The sequence below is a fragment of the Batrachochytrium dendrobatidis genome, assembly GCF_000203795.2.
Source record: "Batrachochytrium dendrobatidis JAM81 unplaced genomic scaffold BATDEscaffold_1, whole genome shotgun sequence".
Lineage (NCBI taxonomy): Eukaryota > Fungi > Chytridiomycota > Chytridiomycetes > Rhizophydiales > Batrachochytrium > Batrachochytrium dendrobatidis.
The window spans coordinates 174,690-190,512 of NW_006281099.1; the positions used below are offsets into that span (position 1 = coordinate 174,690).

The 15,823-nt window shown below is 42.1% G+C and overlaps 7 protein-coding genes across 7 annotated transcripts in view; 4 read left to right on the forward strand and 3 right to left on the reverse strand.

Moving 5' to 3' along the window:
• BATDEDRAFT_21185 (uncharacterized protein) overlaps positions 1–706 on the forward strand; it is a gene marked incomplete at both ends in the record, with an annotated part of 2,328 nt that extends 1,622 nt beyond the window's left edge. Inside the window, one exon of the mRNA XM_006675157.1 lies at positions 72–706. Within this exon, the coding sequence (XP_006675220.1) occupies positions 72–706 (635 nt within the window). The remainder of the gene's footprint in view (positions 1–71) is intronic.
• A 656-nt stretch (positions 707–1,362) lies between these two features.
• BATDEDRAFT_85667 (uncharacterized protein) lies at positions 1,363–2,739 on the forward strand (the record flags this gene model as incomplete). Its single annotated transcript, XM_006675855.1, has 1 exon — positions 1,363–2,739. One exon carries the CDS (start codon positions 1,363–1,365, stop codon positions 2,737–2,739), a length of 1,377 nt encoding a protein of 458 aa, XP_006675918.1.
• A 466-nt stretch (positions 2,740–3,205) lies between these two features.
• On the reverse strand, positions 3,206–4,727 carry BATDEDRAFT_15229 (uncharacterized protein). The gene is made up of 2 exons (XM_006675039.1): positions 4,549–4,727; positions 3,206–4,161 (listed from the first exon to the last, which is right to left on the reverse strand). The coding sequence occupies exons 1-2, from the start codon at positions 4,549–4,551 to the stop codon at positions 3,496–3,498; spliced, it is 669 nt and encodes a 222-aa protein (XP_006675102.1). The 5' UTR covers positions 4,552–4,727; the 3' UTR covers positions 3,206–3,495.
• Positions 4,728–4,927: 200 nt separating this feature from the next.
• BATDEDRAFT_21188 (uncharacterized protein) lies at positions 4,928–6,177 on the reverse strand (the record flags this gene model as incomplete). Its single annotated transcript, XM_006675158.1, has 3 exons — positions 4,928–5,151; positions 5,248–5,870; positions 6,041–6,177. 3 exons carry the CDS (start codon positions 6,175–6,177, stop codon positions 4,928–4,930), a joined length of 984 nt encoding a protein of 327 aa, XP_006675221.1.
• Positions 6,178–6,775: 598 nt separating this feature from the next.
• BATDEDRAFT_21189 (uncharacterized protein) lies at positions 6,776–9,397 on the reverse strand (the record flags this gene model as incomplete). The annotated part of the gene is made up of 4 exons (XM_006675159.1): positions 6,776–8,451; positions 8,589–8,739; positions 8,866–8,912; positions 9,025–9,397. The coding sequence occupies 4 exons, from the start codon at positions 9,395–9,397 to the stop codon at positions 6,776–6,778; spliced, it is 2,247 nt and encodes a 748-aa protein (XP_006675222.1).
• A 1,028-nt stretch (positions 9,398–10,425) lies between these two features.
• Positions 10,426–12,801, forward strand: BATDEDRAFT_21190 (uncharacterized protein; the record flags this gene model as incomplete). Its single annotated transcript, XM_006675160.1, has 1 exon — positions 10,426–12,801. One exon carries the CDS (start codon positions 10,426–10,428, stop codon positions 12,799–12,801), a length of 2,376 nt encoding a protein of 791 aa, XP_006675223.1.
• Positions 12,802–13,485: 684 nt separating this feature from the next.
• Positions 13,486–15,781, forward strand: BATDEDRAFT_29076 (uncharacterized protein; the record flags this gene model as incomplete). The annotated part of the gene is made up of 5 exons (XM_006675556.1): positions 13,486–13,633; positions 14,192–14,395; positions 14,493–14,788; positions 14,858–15,515; positions 15,621–15,781. The coding sequence occupies 5 exons, from the start codon at positions 13,486–13,488 to the stop codon at positions 15,779–15,781; spliced, it is 1,467 nt and encodes a 488-aa protein (XP_006675619.1).
• Between the last annotated feature and the right edge of the window lie 42 nt (positions 15,782–15,823).

Genomic DNA, 15,823 nt, shown 5'->3' on the forward strand with positions numbered 1-15,823 from the left:
TGCGATCACCACAACTACTCGCACTACCACAACCACTCCTCCTGTCACGACTACCACAACCACTATTCCAGTCGCAACTACCACAACCACTATTCCACCTGCGATCACCACAACTACTCGCACTACCACAACCACTCCTCCTGTCACGACTACCACAACCACTATTCCAGTCGCAACTACCACAACCACTCCTCCTGTCACGACTACCACAACCACTATTCCAGTCGCAACTACCACAACCACTCCTCCTGTCACGACTACCACAACCACTCCTCCAGTCGCAACTACCACAACCACTATTCCACCTGCGATCACCACAACTACTCGCACTACCACAACCACTATTCCTGTCACGACTACCACAACCACCACAACTGTTCGCACTACCACAACCACTCCTCCAGCCGTAATCACCACGACTACCCCTCCAACTGCAACCACTACAACGCTTGCCATTAGGTCTATATACATGTCACCCACCGCTACCAGAACTACCGCACCCTTGAGCACTTCAACTCCAGCAACCTGCGACTCCGAAAGAGTATATTTCTATAACACCGGATCGCCTACTTTGATTCAGTGTTGGCAGATTGCTTGTGCTGACGGCCAGACTCCCGATTCCACAGCTGCTACGCTCAACCAGTGTCATCTTCTTGAAAACGATGCCAGAAGAAACAATGGCGGAAATCTCCCTGCAGGCTGGTAGTCGACTTGAACTGTTACGAGATTATCGATACAGTATTTTCAAATAAACGAAAAATATACCCTTTCTTCTGATTTGGCATAGCCATACATTGTACAGTCACCCGATTCATTTTAATCCAGGTATTGGATTTGACTGTTGCCAATCAAATGGTACAAACTCGTGTGTCCTAAAATTCGTACGTTTAGGTTCTAATTCAAAAAACAACGATTGTACGTCAGTGCAACCATACATGTCCATCACCCAACATTGTAATGGTTGGATAAAAGGAGAGTGGATTGAGCAAGTATGGGATCACTGAAACAGATGCCAAGATTGATTCAGTTTTTAGAGAAATAAGCCCAACAACCAGTCGAGTTCAAGGGACACAATATTGTCCAGCAAACTGATACCAATCATATGGCGAGACTGGCTGTTTACTATGCATTTTGGCACCCTTATTTAGTGTTCCATTTTGCGTGAATATGGTTGAAAATGGCGGGTTCAGCTGCTTATTCGCTTATATCGAACAAGCTAATTTACGGGTCATTCAAGTCCTTGATTCATGTTTAACCAATGAATTAGGGCTTGATGATTAAAACAGGACTCGAGAACAATATGCATTCACCTCTTTTCTCGTCAAATTCAATACATAGAACCTACGCATTAGAGCTCCTAAAATGCCTACTCCTGCTGCTGTCATAGTGTCGGCTATAGCCATGATATTACTTGCACCTGCATCTGTGCTTACTTTGTGTCCTGCTATGAATGGGAGTGCTGTTGATATAACCATTACCAATATTGGTCCTGATGCTCTACAGCTCTATCGTTTAAACGACCAATGCCAAGAAGAGGCCGTCACAATCTTACAACCACGCAGACAGATAGTGGAGTCTACATTTGTAAATAAAGATTGGCTGGTGAGGAATGTGACTAGCCCTGCAATGATCGTAGATCACTTTACTGTAGCTTTAACCAGCACACCGGGCAATTTGTTTTGGGTGGTGTCATCAGCCAACCCACACGGTTCATTCAATCCATCGGGAGCTAATGACACTGCAGGTCATCCATCAACTTCGTCTACAAACAAAAACTCGTCAGTGTCCAACAACGTAACGGCAGGTGCAGAGAGCAAGCAAGTCACTTCTCAGAGTAATTCAAATTCCTCGGCTACGTCTTCAGGCCTATTCTCATGGTTTAAGCCGATTTATCTCGCTTTTTTGGGTGCTGCACTATGTGTCATTGGGATCAGCTTTTTTATCTGGCATCGATTCCGTAAGAGTCATCCGAAAACTCCATCGTCTTTGCACGCTCGCACTCACTCGCAAAAACCAAATAACCAACTTTCTCAGATTGGAATTGCTGATACAATGAAAATGAAGCCCATTCTGTCAGAGGGATATAGTAGCTACAGCAATACAAGTCACAACACCAAACACTCGGACTTTTTTGAATTTCCCAACTCATCGGTTGCTGCTAGAGATGTGATGGGTCAGGGCTATCCGGCATCTACACTTGGTCCGTATTTTGAGCCCACTAGCTCTGTTTTGTCAATTGAGGAACAGGTACATAAACACCGAGACTCGAAATTGAGGGAGCTCAAAATATTGAACCATTCAACCGAGATACTGGGTCGGTTGGACGAAGCATCTGGTGGAAGCACAAGCATTCCAAATGGCACGACTACTGATCCTTCCTTAATATCAAGTTCTATTCTTCATACACCCATGCCATTGCATGTCCTATCAGGTACACATTCCACACATGCCATGGCAACGGGATCTAAACGCACATCATCCATTCTCAGCACAAGTATAAATCCAAAAGATGTCTCGACAGACGTGTCCAATGCTCGTCACCAATCATTGCATATTGGATCTGCACAAACTGTCTGGTGGGGATACCAAGCCAAACAGCATGATGAACTGTCTGTTTGGTGTGGTGACATTGTTCGATTAAATGCAATGTTTGATGATGGTTGGGTAATGGTAACGACCCAAGACGATGTGGCTGGAGTAATCCCTCGCGCCTGCCTAAACATATCCCATACAGAGTAATCAATGGGACTATTCTGGTATATTGCTTTTAATGTAAAGCTAGATTGTATCCTAATTAGAAGTTTCAAGTAACAAAGTATTGGTCTAGACATCTAGCTTTACGCTTCATTAAACATATTTTGTAAACATTTGCTAAATTGTATTTTTAATTCTGATTGTGAATCAAGTCATGTCTGTGATTGCAAATGAACTATTATCATGATGTGGTCAAGACTTGATCTGATGTCGGATAAATGATGACCAAGAGCTCATGTTAGATACCGCACTCGGTTGTTCAAAAAATTGACAACTGTCAAGCACTGCTATGCTCATTTGTATAGTTTACTTTCAGCAACCGAGTCATGCCTATAGACTGCAAGTGAACTCGTAGTATCAAAAAGACGGATTAGCCACGCATGTTGCGAGGGGTGTATTATTTCCTATTGTGACGATATAAACCATATATAATGTACAAGCTACTGCCAATACGTTGAAATCCAAATATGTTTAATGTGTAGTAAATATCGAACAAATTTAGGAGCGAATGAAAAAAAGTAGAGTGCAAATGCAAGAGATGAGATGAATGGCATAATTAGGAATAAACCAAATATCAGAGACAATGTTGGCAGTGGTGAAAATCAAGCCAATGGATGAACTGAAGAAAACAGACGATTAGGTTGACATTAGTCGAAAAGGACCAAAGATATCATGTCTACAATCGGATCTAATGCACTGTTTAATGCACGCACCCCTCAACCGCATCCTAGTAAAGCAGGGTTACTCTTCAAATCCCTGTGCCATTCGTGCTATATCCTCTCTAATATGGTCCTGTTTCCGCTGCTCTTCTGCAAATTGATGTAAACGAAACCCAAAAATCCTAGGCACATATCGCTCAATGGTTTTTTGCGGAGCCATAGTTGGAAACATTTGGAGCAGTAGATGCGGCAAACTAGTACCAAAATAAGCACCATCTACCGCAGCATGTTTCTTTGAAATGGGGGAATAGACATCTTCGCATCGTGGGCAATATAACTTGACACCCTTATTACCGCACGAGTCAGAAAGACCCACAGGCAAAACGGTCTGGTTATGACAAAACACTCTTGGACACCGCCCAAACTCGCAAGCTTTGAATTTTTCCAGCATTTTGGAAAGGCCGCGGTTGGTGATGACAAACCTGGCATGGATAAGACCGTATAGATGTCGAGCAGATTTTTCAACTTCGTCCCACATCGCAGGATCTAATTCGTCCTCCAAAGAGTCAGTAATAAGTTCAAATGCCTGGCTGTAGTATTTGACTTCGGCATGGAGTCCTGCAAGATTGAACCGATCCAGAATGTATTCTTCGTCAATTTCGCAAAAAAACTCGTTACCACGGAGTGAAAGAAACCATTCTATCCAAGTCGAGTTGGAGATCTCGGACCCATTTGGAGATTCGCTATTCTGTATGCCGAGAAAGTTGAGTGAGATTAAAGACAATCAGACCACAAAGGGTTAGTATTTGGCAGTATATAAAACCAATGAGCTTCAACGACTAAATTTCGTTGGGCTTAACAAGTGTTGATATCATTGCTGAATTGGGTCACAGCTGAATAGGCTACAAGCTATTCTGGATATGCAAAAAAATACAGCAAAATTTATAGAAAACGAGTGCACATGAATCAATGGATTTTATAGAATGTACAAGTCCGAAACTACTATAGCATCCAGCTATATCCTGTAAAGGCTACATGGCCATATGAATACAGTTATGCCATAATCCAAGTAGGTTTACAGCAACCCATTTCGGTCAACATACTCATCCCAAACAAAAAAACAAACCAGTCTCACCATGATTGTGAAAAGCTGCAGCGACTGAAACAAGACAAAAACCAAATATCAGTTTTTATAAAAAGACGCTGTGAATGAGCACTTGATAAGCCCAGACCTGCAGCAGGAAACAAGTTGGAATGGTAAAGAGAAGAATATGTATATATGTGCAACAGAATGGCAGACACAAGGGCTGTGCGTTGAGCCTGAAGTTTCAACTCGAAAACAAAAAAAAACTGAAAGACAATTTGGTGGTTTCGCCCATTTTACAAGACTGGCTCTGGATTCAACCCTACGATTATCTGAAACAGAATACACTGACAGGCTAAACCAAGTTGTAAAAAGCATCCATTAAACAGACTTGTATTTCATGGCTCATTTAATATAAACAGTCGTGATATTAGTTTGACACACTGATGCCATAGTGATCGCTCAAATAATCAATGATTGCAGGAGTGGTCGACAAGCAATTGAAATGACGCTTTTCTGCTCTCTCCATGCTAGCATCCAGCATATACATAAGATGGTGGTGTGTAATAAAATGCGTGGATCCGTATCCAATACTTAGTTTGAGGAATTTTTCAACACATTCAAATGGTGTTGTGTCATATCCAGAAAATAAGGCTAAAATCAAATCAATCATTACTACATTAGAAAATAAGCAATCGTATAACATGCATGGCATCTATACAACAGTCATATTAATCATGTCACAGCTACCTGGATTCTCAAGTAGTCCACGAGCAGCCATGACACCATCTACGCGAGTCTCCTCCACAAGTCGGTCGGCATCACCCAGAGTCAGCACATTTCCATTGGCAAACACGGGCACACCAACACTTTCCTTTGCAATACGAATCCCATCCATGTTTAATGGCTCAGTGTTTTTTTGCTTCCGAGTACGGCCATGAACCGTGATCCAATCCACACCAATAGACTCTGCCCGTCGCACAAACTCGACCGTTTTTTTTAAATCAGAATGAATCCGGATCTTGATGGAGCAAGGAAAACTGGTACCATTGGCCATTTTTACACTTGATGTGCGGGATTTGACTTGCTTGACCATATCCCGCACCAGTTCTGGATGCTCCATAAGATACGACCCAATTCCTTCAGATATAGCCCATTTTTGTGGGCATCCACAATTTAAATCGACTCCGTTGGTATAACGAGCAACAAGCTCTGCAGCATCAGCCAAATCAGTTGGGTTACTTGCTGCAAATTGGACAATAACAGGATCATCAGTGATTTGATGAGTGCGGAATTCAGTTTCTCGGGAAATCTGAGAGTGCTTGAATACATCCGAGAGAATCATGGGAGTGTACGCTAAATCGACATTATACCTAAATTTAACAATCGAGTATCATGGCAGATCGAAACCATAATTGTTGATATAAATCATTTGCCACATAATATTAGTTGATTCGTATCAGTCTATGGATAAAGTCTGTTTACCTTGACAGCACATTGATACGCTGCTGTATGTATGGTTATGCAAAATTGGTCTACTCACCCTCGGACCAGTTCTCGAAATGCTAGTTTGGAATAGCGGACCATGGGAGCACATATACGCATATACCTATTATTTGGATCATTGAGTTTTTCCAATGGATGATTTCGGCGGTGATTGCTATCGACTTGTTGGTCCATAACAGTGCTCAAAGATAAATGATCCAAAAATGCAATATGGTTATTTGCTTGAATGGTCAAGGAAATTCATATATTCAAGACTTCAAATGCAAGTCACGTGGAAATAATCACTGGGATTAACATCATGCAAATCGAGATTGTCCTCGAACCAAACTAGTGTTGGCATTCATTTCTTGATTGGTATTGACTTGTTAATCCGCTGTAAAACAACGAGTTTACAAGTGAATGTTTCAAATCAAATAGAATCAATACTTTGAGTCGGATACTTATTCTAGCTTTAATGAACCTCGGATTTCGAACGAACCCAAGCCAATCGCATAATCTTACAACTTGAAACTAATTGCTTCATATACTCTTTATGTTGTTGAAAGGTTTATACAGCGCTGAAATGGTTGATATGGTGATAGAAAACGCAATACATATTTAAACACCTCGCAAACTAGAATGCATAAATGTTGCTGAAAAAGATGGTTCAAAAATCAGCTGTAACAACTCCAATATGCAATGTTTTTTATTGGGTTTAAATGCCAAGATAATGGTGTATGGGATATTGAGAATAAAAACAAGATATTGGTGATAGGCTTTAATTCAAATCAAACTACTTATTGCGTCGGATACTCTGGCTTGCAGCTGCGTTTTGTCTCACATGATGTCGACGCTCCATAACAAGGGATCGATACTTTTCAATGATCTTTTGGTTTACGCCGCCAATGCCAAACGAAAGTCCATTTCCACCTAAACCAGTGATATGGTGGTTTACGTGAGCATGACTTGGAGTAGCTTGAGGACGAAAGGGTGAGGTGGGTCGATAGTGTACGGGAGGTGACTGTTGGCGAGCACGATGTCTTCTTACAGCATTTTGAAATGGTGTAAGTGGAGATCCAGACAATCCACTTGTTCGTGATCGCCAACGCGACGTGTCAGATACATGAGAAGTTGATGTAAATGAATGTTCTTGCTGCTGCGTATGAATTGGAGTGGGAAGAGATGATGTTTGCATAGATGAACTGTCATCCTCTGGACGTCGCGCATGTCGTCCATTTTCGCTTCCCATCCGAACAGGACTGGGTGGAAATCGACTTAATCTAGGCGAAGCAGGTCTCAGTCCAGATCCAAATGGATTTCCAACTACTCTTGGCTTGAAGCACAATGTTATAAATTCTTCACAGTCAATCACACTTTTTGGCAAATCTTTAAGTAATCTCCATGCGTCCGCCATGTCCTGGCATTCAATAAGCTTCTCCTCATGAATGTGGAGAAGAGTAAGTGCTACACGGAATAAAATCTTTTCACCTTGGTAAAAAAAACAGTCCCAAATCCTTAATACTGTTTCTGTTGGCATCGTGTTGACAAAAAGGGTCATAAACCATGGTGTTGTAACCATAGCCAACGCTGATGAATACGAGTCAATATCCATGCTGCTGGAATCTTGACCCAAAAACGTCGAGTCTTTTGATCCAGATCTGCCATTGATCATTTCAAGCCATTTGGATAAACGTTCCAATCCAAATTTCGACCCCTTGTGTTTCAATATCCATGTCCACAAGACCTCTTGTTGTATTTGAGATCCTTCCAATGTGTAACCGTACATTTCTGGTGGAAGAAGACACTCGACAATGGCTACAAGCATCCAAAACACGGATTGCTCGACCTCAATGCGAACTGCCTCATCTCCAGATGTAAAAGCTGCGTTGGTTTGTGGGTCGCTTTGAACAAATACAAGAAGAAGCATTCCAACAATAAAATTGAGCGATTGGCAGTATCCGATTGGATAGGGACATGTGCGCCATGGAGTGCGTGATTCGTCTGGATGAGGCCAGGAGTAGTATGCAAATGATACGAGTACCTGGCGAAGCGAAAGAATGTATATGTTGGTTTCGTTGGATATTTTTGGCAGACTTGGCGCTGAACATGAAGATTGAGCTGAAGTAGTACCGCCTGGAGAAATCGGAATGGTGAATTTGGAATGGTAGTCAGATAGCATCGGCATGTCTTCTACTGCAGTGGAATTACTTAGTTGACTGGATAGTGACGCCAGTGAAGAAACCGAGTTGGATGGTATTACTGCGTCTGAAGTGCATGGCACGCAATTGGACTCTAAGCCACCAGAAGACAGATTTGGGCTTGAATTCATGGTACCTAAGCTTAGATTAGATAACGTAGGACTGCTTCCAAATGTGAATTGTGGATGTGGATCCGGGGATACACATGGTGAGCTGGTCGAACGTGGTTGATGTTGAAAGAAATCATTATCCGGAAATGTTCTGTATAGATCTGGTTGAAACGATGTTTCAGTAAAGTAGATTCGTTGTGGCAATCACAAGATTAAACTGTTAGTATATCGCATTTAGATTGTTTTAAACGGTGTCACCAATGCTATTTACAACAATCCAATCAGAACTCGGAATTACCTCGTTCAATGATATCCACGTATTCCAAGATCGCATTGTTTCCGCTATGATATCCTTGTCTCCGATCCTGTGCTTCTCGAAAGCACAGTATAGTGTATAGACCAGGCTCTTGAGCACAAAGGGCTTCTGCTCCGCTGAACTTGAACCAAACCTATTGTCAAGATAATATCAAATTATTTGAATGCATGTGTAAATAAATTGGGATAAAGTTAGCATTGGATGAGATGGGGTGGATAGTTGCAGATGATTAAAAAATGGAGTGGCTGTTAAATCTTACACTTGCTCGGTGCTTCATGGGAATGCCCTTGCGAACCATGCGCTTAACTATATATACAAATGGTTAGAGAATAGGTGTTGTAAATCAGATAGATGGACCAGTAAGCTTAATCACGGATCAAGCAGATGGGTCGACATGTTAAAAATGTCTGGGGTTTACCTTGGTCTGAACGAGGCAATGGGTGTGACATTCGACGACCATAGGAGGCTGGTCGAGAAGTACTTGTCGAGTTGGAAATCAAATTAGAATCAGAACGAGTCCAGCTTGACTGATTTTTTTGAACATTACTCTGGTTGTGAGATTGCCGATTTTTTGCGGCTACCGTGGAAGCAAGCGACAAATTTGAGGTTGATGTAGACCCAGACAGGTGAAATGAAGTGTATGGGCCAGTCAAGGAATGAAATTTTAAATAGTTTTCCCACACTTCTAGCCTCGAAGAGCAAATGACTTCATATGCTTGTGTAAAGGATATGTATTCGGGCGTTGCTCGTAAGGGATGTTTGAATCCAAGCGGATCTCTAGAAGTTGTCATGGGCGTGTTTTCTAATAAATTGTAGTTGCCTTGAAGCAATCGATATATGCCAAACTGTAGATTGTTGTTCTATAGCTATAGCTATATTGGGCTGGTGGATATGTAGAGCTGAGGTGCAAATAGGCAGCAGGTATGGCCCAATATAGCTACCAAAAGATACCAGCACTTTAAAATGCAGTTTGATGTAAGCAGCTTTGCAAACGATAAAACAGACTTTTGTGGATATATAAAGGATAGCTAAATGAAAAGTAAGCTTAAAACTGGCGCCGTTACAGAGTTGCAGACTACGCGTCGAGACGAAAGTAGTAGGGATAAAATAGAGCACAGGTGTGTGATGTTTCAAGTCAACCCTAGAGGTGAAACCGCAGTAACCAATCGATTTCTACCGTTGGTGTACAATACTACAAGTAGGCGAAAAGAGCCGTAGACTCAGCCGCAAACCATCAATAGATGAAATATACACAGCATAACAAGAGCGTGGCTTATGGGTGGGCTGTAGCGACACGATGTATCCAAGCAATACAAACACAAGGTGGGTACGTCCACAAATGAGCCATTGCAAGATATAAATCAAAAACGGTTTATTGTGGTGATCCCGTTTATCCACTACTCATCAACAGACATTTGTGCATTAAATAAAAAGAAGCACGATTCTTGGCGTCCAAATTGGACTGCTTCGCAACCATGATAAGCAAGAGTAGTGAATTGAATGAGAAACAAAATAGGGATGATGAGCCTAGAAGTTATCTAGCCCTGAGTTGCTGACAGAATACAACAACAGTTGAGGTTAGAAGCGTAACAGTTTAGAAATAGTTGAATGCAAAATCAACCAGAAATAAATATTAGAATGCATGAGCGATTCGATATACAGACGAATGCAAGCGAGTCGAACGAGTTTCTAAAAAAGGATCGTCGAATTGCTTGAAACTACTGCATAGTAGCCCTTTCGAATAAGGACTTGCAATTGGCATCCCTATGGTTTTAGCCAAAGTTTAGAGCGTACAAAGTCAATCCAAAACATTCAGTTCATGGCATTGCACATGAAGCAATATTCAAAAACACATCCTATTCATCAACCATACCAAGTTTTATTACAGAAACAAGAGCAAGCACACTCTTCCCAAGCTATGCTAGATTGGGCCAATCCTGCCATCTACAATTCAGAGATTGGTTCTACCACAGCATTCCTTTTCACAAGAGATATTGAAGAATCCTCGACAGCCATGCCTGTCCAAGAACAACCTGCACTTGAATCAAATGGCATGCGGCTGGCTGCTGCCATCTCTGGTCCTCTCTGTGCTTTACTGCTCATCATTGGTGGAGTGCTGGCACTCTACTACAAAGGATTCTTTGCTATAGAAAACGAAGTGTCGAGCAGAAACAGGAGCAATCGCACCAATGTTCATCAGCACCCACATAAAAACAAGCCCACCAAGGACCATAGTGTAAAGGATCAGCAGCTAAACCACCAGCACCACTCTAACCAGCATTCACTACCGCAGAGCGGTCGAAACCATACCCGATTGTCGCATCGAAAAATGCGATCGAAGCGGTCAATGCGGCATGTTACTACTGATGGGTCAGTGCGAGCAGATGGAGTGGCAAGTATAGGAGCAACAGCAGTAGGAGCAACCATTGCGTCAGGAGGATTACGACGGCATCGATCCATAGCAGCATTACAATACCCAGAAGCAGTCATCACCACTGTTGGCAGCAACAACACTCCTGTCATCAATGCAGCTATCAGTAACAGTTGTACTCACAATGGATCGTCACCACAGCGTACTCCCACTCCAATCCTAACCGGCACTTCAGCCATGATCAACTCGTTTTTAGCTCCTACTGGATCCGTACGCAAAACACCCACCATCACAGGACTCCCTAGACTTGGCCACCACAACCAGCAAGACGATAAAGCCTCAAAACAGTCTCTATCAGCACTGCAACTATCTCAGCAGCCCATTACCTCGCAACCACTGCAGGGTCTACATTTGTCTGCATGTCCTTCTCTAACCGGAGGAACCACTGCTACCACTGCCAACGGAGGATCTATATCAAGCGCATCCAGGTTTTACTCACCCGCATACAGTCAACAGCAGTTGCCCTATTTGGGTGCACCAACTACCACTCTACGAGGTTCATCTGCTACTCTCAACACTCTAGAAGACTATTTGACACTTTGTCCTGAAGACGATACGCCTCTTGCAAAAAGAGCTCATACCTATCCCAATCCCACCACTGCCGTTACACCAGACATTACATGTGCAAATAACCTCGCTCCTGGCCACACCACCAGTCCTGATAGGAGCACCAGTAGACCGTTATCCTCCATTCCGTTGCAATCCCATTCTATCCATATTTTCTCTGATTCCAATCCCTTGATCAATACTGCATATAATAACTCTCGGATCCTAACACCACCTGAATCTATGGCTCACAGTATCAGCACTCACGATCACATCATTCATATCCATAGTGATGTGCGCAACGAGCAATCGACTGATATAGAAAAGACAAGTGCACCTGTTCAAATACCCATGACCGCCAAAACAGCTGATACAACTTATCATATTCGATGGAAAAACTCCCAGATTGCTACCAGCAGACTCGTAAATAACAATGACTCGTCTCAACAGAGGCAGTTGCAAGCCTTGTTGTTGAAGCTGAGTGAGGTTTCTGATAGCGAGGGATTATGGACAGACGAGGATGATAGCGACGATTTCGATGATGAAGATTCAAGTGATGACGATATGCGCGAGACTATTGCCGAATATTCCGAATGGCTTGAATCCGTTCATGGAGCACAGACATCATCCTTGTTAGATCTGGAAGGTGCATTTGGTTCAGAGGATTGTAAATCAGTGACTCAGTCCGAGTCCAAACTCGCTGTTCGATTGTCCAATCAGCCACGATCTCGTCCACATAGTCGGAATGGCAGTATTACGGATGGAGCCAATTCACAACGACAACATCAATCATATACGGCACATCAATCCTTTGAAGCTCGATTGAAACAGCAACTTCACCTGCAGCAGTATCAGCATCAGCAGTTGATCCTTTCACGTGTAGCAGAAAATGTATCTACTTCACCGAGAGGTATGCATGTAATTGATTCCATTGATACTTCCAAGAGTACATGGAAGCTTGGTGGTTTAAAATACATCAGTCGTGAGGAATCTAAGCGTCTTCATGCTGAACGTCGTGCTGCGGCCCGCCGACGATCTCACCGTGAGAGCCATAGTATGGTATCTCGTGTATCTTCGACTGCTCAAAGACGGCATGACCAGAAACGACGATCATCTCGACGATCATCTCGACGAAGTATGCTGTCTTCTGTGGGTATATCTGGTGAACAATCCTTTGGTGTCAATTCTTCTGAATACGAGAGTTTCCATGCATGGTGATGACTGTTTAGTTTTGCTCTTGGGAAACGATTGCATTGGGATTTCCAGATTTGTATCCAGCCGTTAGCAAATACGACACGCTCTATTTCTTGTATTATTACACTAGTGTATTTTATCCAATCTTCCAATGACAGCTTACAACCAGCACTTTACCGATCCACTTCATTTGGAGAAACTCCATTGCTTGACACTTTCTAGACCGACTTTTCTCAACACTACTCTTTAAACCACCACCATCACTTGCATTCTCTGCCAAAGTTTCCTCTTTATATTTTGACCTTTAAATAAAATAATTGGCGGGATATTTGAATTGTATTACTGTTGATGGAGCACATTCCAAGATCGGAATGATGTCAGATTTGAGTGTTGAAATTCTTTCCGAAATCACGTGATGTTTGGATAGGAATGTGAGCGACACACTTCAACCGCCGTAACTAATGAACAACAACAAGCTTCATGCGGGAACCAATATTACAAAACATACATGGACAACCCTTACTCATGCGTACTGACTCGACTAATTCAAAAACAACGGTTGGGCCCGCATCACTTTCTTCAACTCCAAACAACTCGTCCCGTCCTTACACTGTAGAAAAGCAGCAGCTACTTGTTTCCAACGAAATGTCAGCTCCAGTCGCCATTGTTCCAAATGGTCAATACTGCAGTCCTTCCGAGCCTTTTGCTATGCAGAACCAACCATCACCTCATGGAGAAAAAACTCGATGGGAAAAACTAAAATTGGGATTGGTTACATTGGCAAAGTTTATTGGTCCTGGCTACTTGGTGGCTGTTGGATACTTTGATCCTGGAAACTGGGCTACTGACCTTTCTGGTAAGCCTATTTGCACTCGTATAAAACTGGAATACTCCAGTTCCAATCATCTCAACTTACCCAAGATCTAAAGTAATCTCTTTATCAGACAACACCTTTGAAATGCTTTGCTCTCCCTGAATGATGTAATATGGCTGCTTTGACTGCCGTATTCACGTAAAACACTTTTTGTATCGTGTAGTCATTATCTCTATTCTGCTTTGGAATATACAATGACTAAATATTTGTTGTGCTTTCCTATTGGACATCCTCAACTCTTCAAAACCCAACAGCCATGAAATGATGCTCACAGAATCAAACTGATTTTAAACCGATATTGCCCTTATTTGGCATAGCCATACATTGTGCAGTTGCCAATTTTGAAATTGGATTCATTCAAATCCAGATATTGAATTTGACTTGAAAAAAACTGCAAATTCATTGTTGTATTTTAAACCCCAGATACATTCGCGCTCTAGTCCAACATGTCTTGGGAATACAATTAGTCGTATACTAACTTTTGAATACATCTGTTTTATTTTATCCGATAATTGACTTGCTCAACTTTTAATTCATAAGCTGGTTCGCAGTTTGGCTATAAACTCTTATTTATTATTTTAATGGCTAATCTCATGGCAATTGTTTTGCAAAGTTTGAGTGCCAAACTCGGTGTTGTAACTCGACAGGATCTTGCCACACACTGTCGAAAACAATGTCCAAAATGGCTCAATTGGATCTTATATATTTTCTGCGAACTGGCTATTGTGGCATGTGATCTTGCTGGTATGCATTATTGATGTTTTGTAGATATATGTGTGGGCTGTTTTAGTTTTTAGATTATACTTGTGCTTGTACTTATTATATATATCTTGTATCACAGAGGTCATTGGTTCTGCTATTGCTCTTAATCTTTTGTTTGGTCTTCCGCTGTTTGCTGGAATCATCGTGACTGCTCTTGATGTGCTATTGATTTTACTTGGTTGGAGTGCAAAGTACATTAGAGTATACGAGGCCATCATTGCGATGATTGTAGTAACGGTTGGTATTTGTTTTGCCACGCTTATTGGCAAAAATCCTCCAGTCTGGAGCGATACATTTTTGGGATTTCTTCCTTCTAGCAAAACACTTTCTGATCCAGGAAGTATTTATAACGCTGTCGGTATCATTGGTGCAACGGTAAGATTTGACGAGTTGAACCAATATTTCTTGTTGGCGTGCTTTGAATTGATTCATGTTGCAATCTAGGTCATGCCACACAATTTATACCTTCATTCTGCTCTTGTTCGATTTCGTGCTGGAAATGGGCAGCATGAAGCAGGCCAAGTTCACGAAGTTGCATCTGATACCGACTCGACCAATACGGAGCAGCGACTTTTTAATAGTCCGATCAGTATTTCCACGAGTGTCAGAATGTCTACCATTGATGCGATTCTTGCACTTACGATTGCTCTAGTTGTGAATTCATCTATTCTGATCGTTGCAGCAGCAAATTTTCACTCTGTGGGTAGAACTGACATTGCTGATATTTCTGATGCGCACAATCTGATTGCACAAATGCTTGGCCCAGCTGCAGGAGTTATTTTTGCAGTGGGTTTATTGCTTTCCGGTCAAAGTTCAACCATCACAGGCACTCTTGCGGGTCAGTTTGTCATGGAAGGATTTCTTGGCTCTCAGTTGTGTATAGCTCCATGGATGCGTCGGACTGTTACACGCATGTTGGCTATTATTCCTGCACTAACGATTGTTCTTATTGCTGGCGATAAATCACTCAATGATTTGTTGGTGATATCCCAAATCATACTGAGTCTTCAACTTCCTTTTGCCATTTGGCCACTTGTTTACTTTACCAGCAGTCGGAGAATCATGACTGTAACGTATGGATCTGCTGGCATGAAATCGGAGTGTTTGAGCGAATGTGATCAAGAGTCTGGAGTTGCTACGCCTATTATGTCGGACATTACCCGCAACTCGAATGAAAACGACATGATTACACGTCTTGATGGAGTAGATGCGCAACTGGCAGTCAAGGCTGCAGTAGAAGCACCCATAACTGAATCATTTGCCAATTCGTGGCTTACAACGATTGTTTCTGTGATTGTTGGATTAGTGATTACAGTCTTTAATGTCATTTTGCTTGTACAAATTGCAACTGGAAGCAGTGGGAGCTGAGTAATAAAATAATCATTTGGCATATCTTATCACCTTGAATGC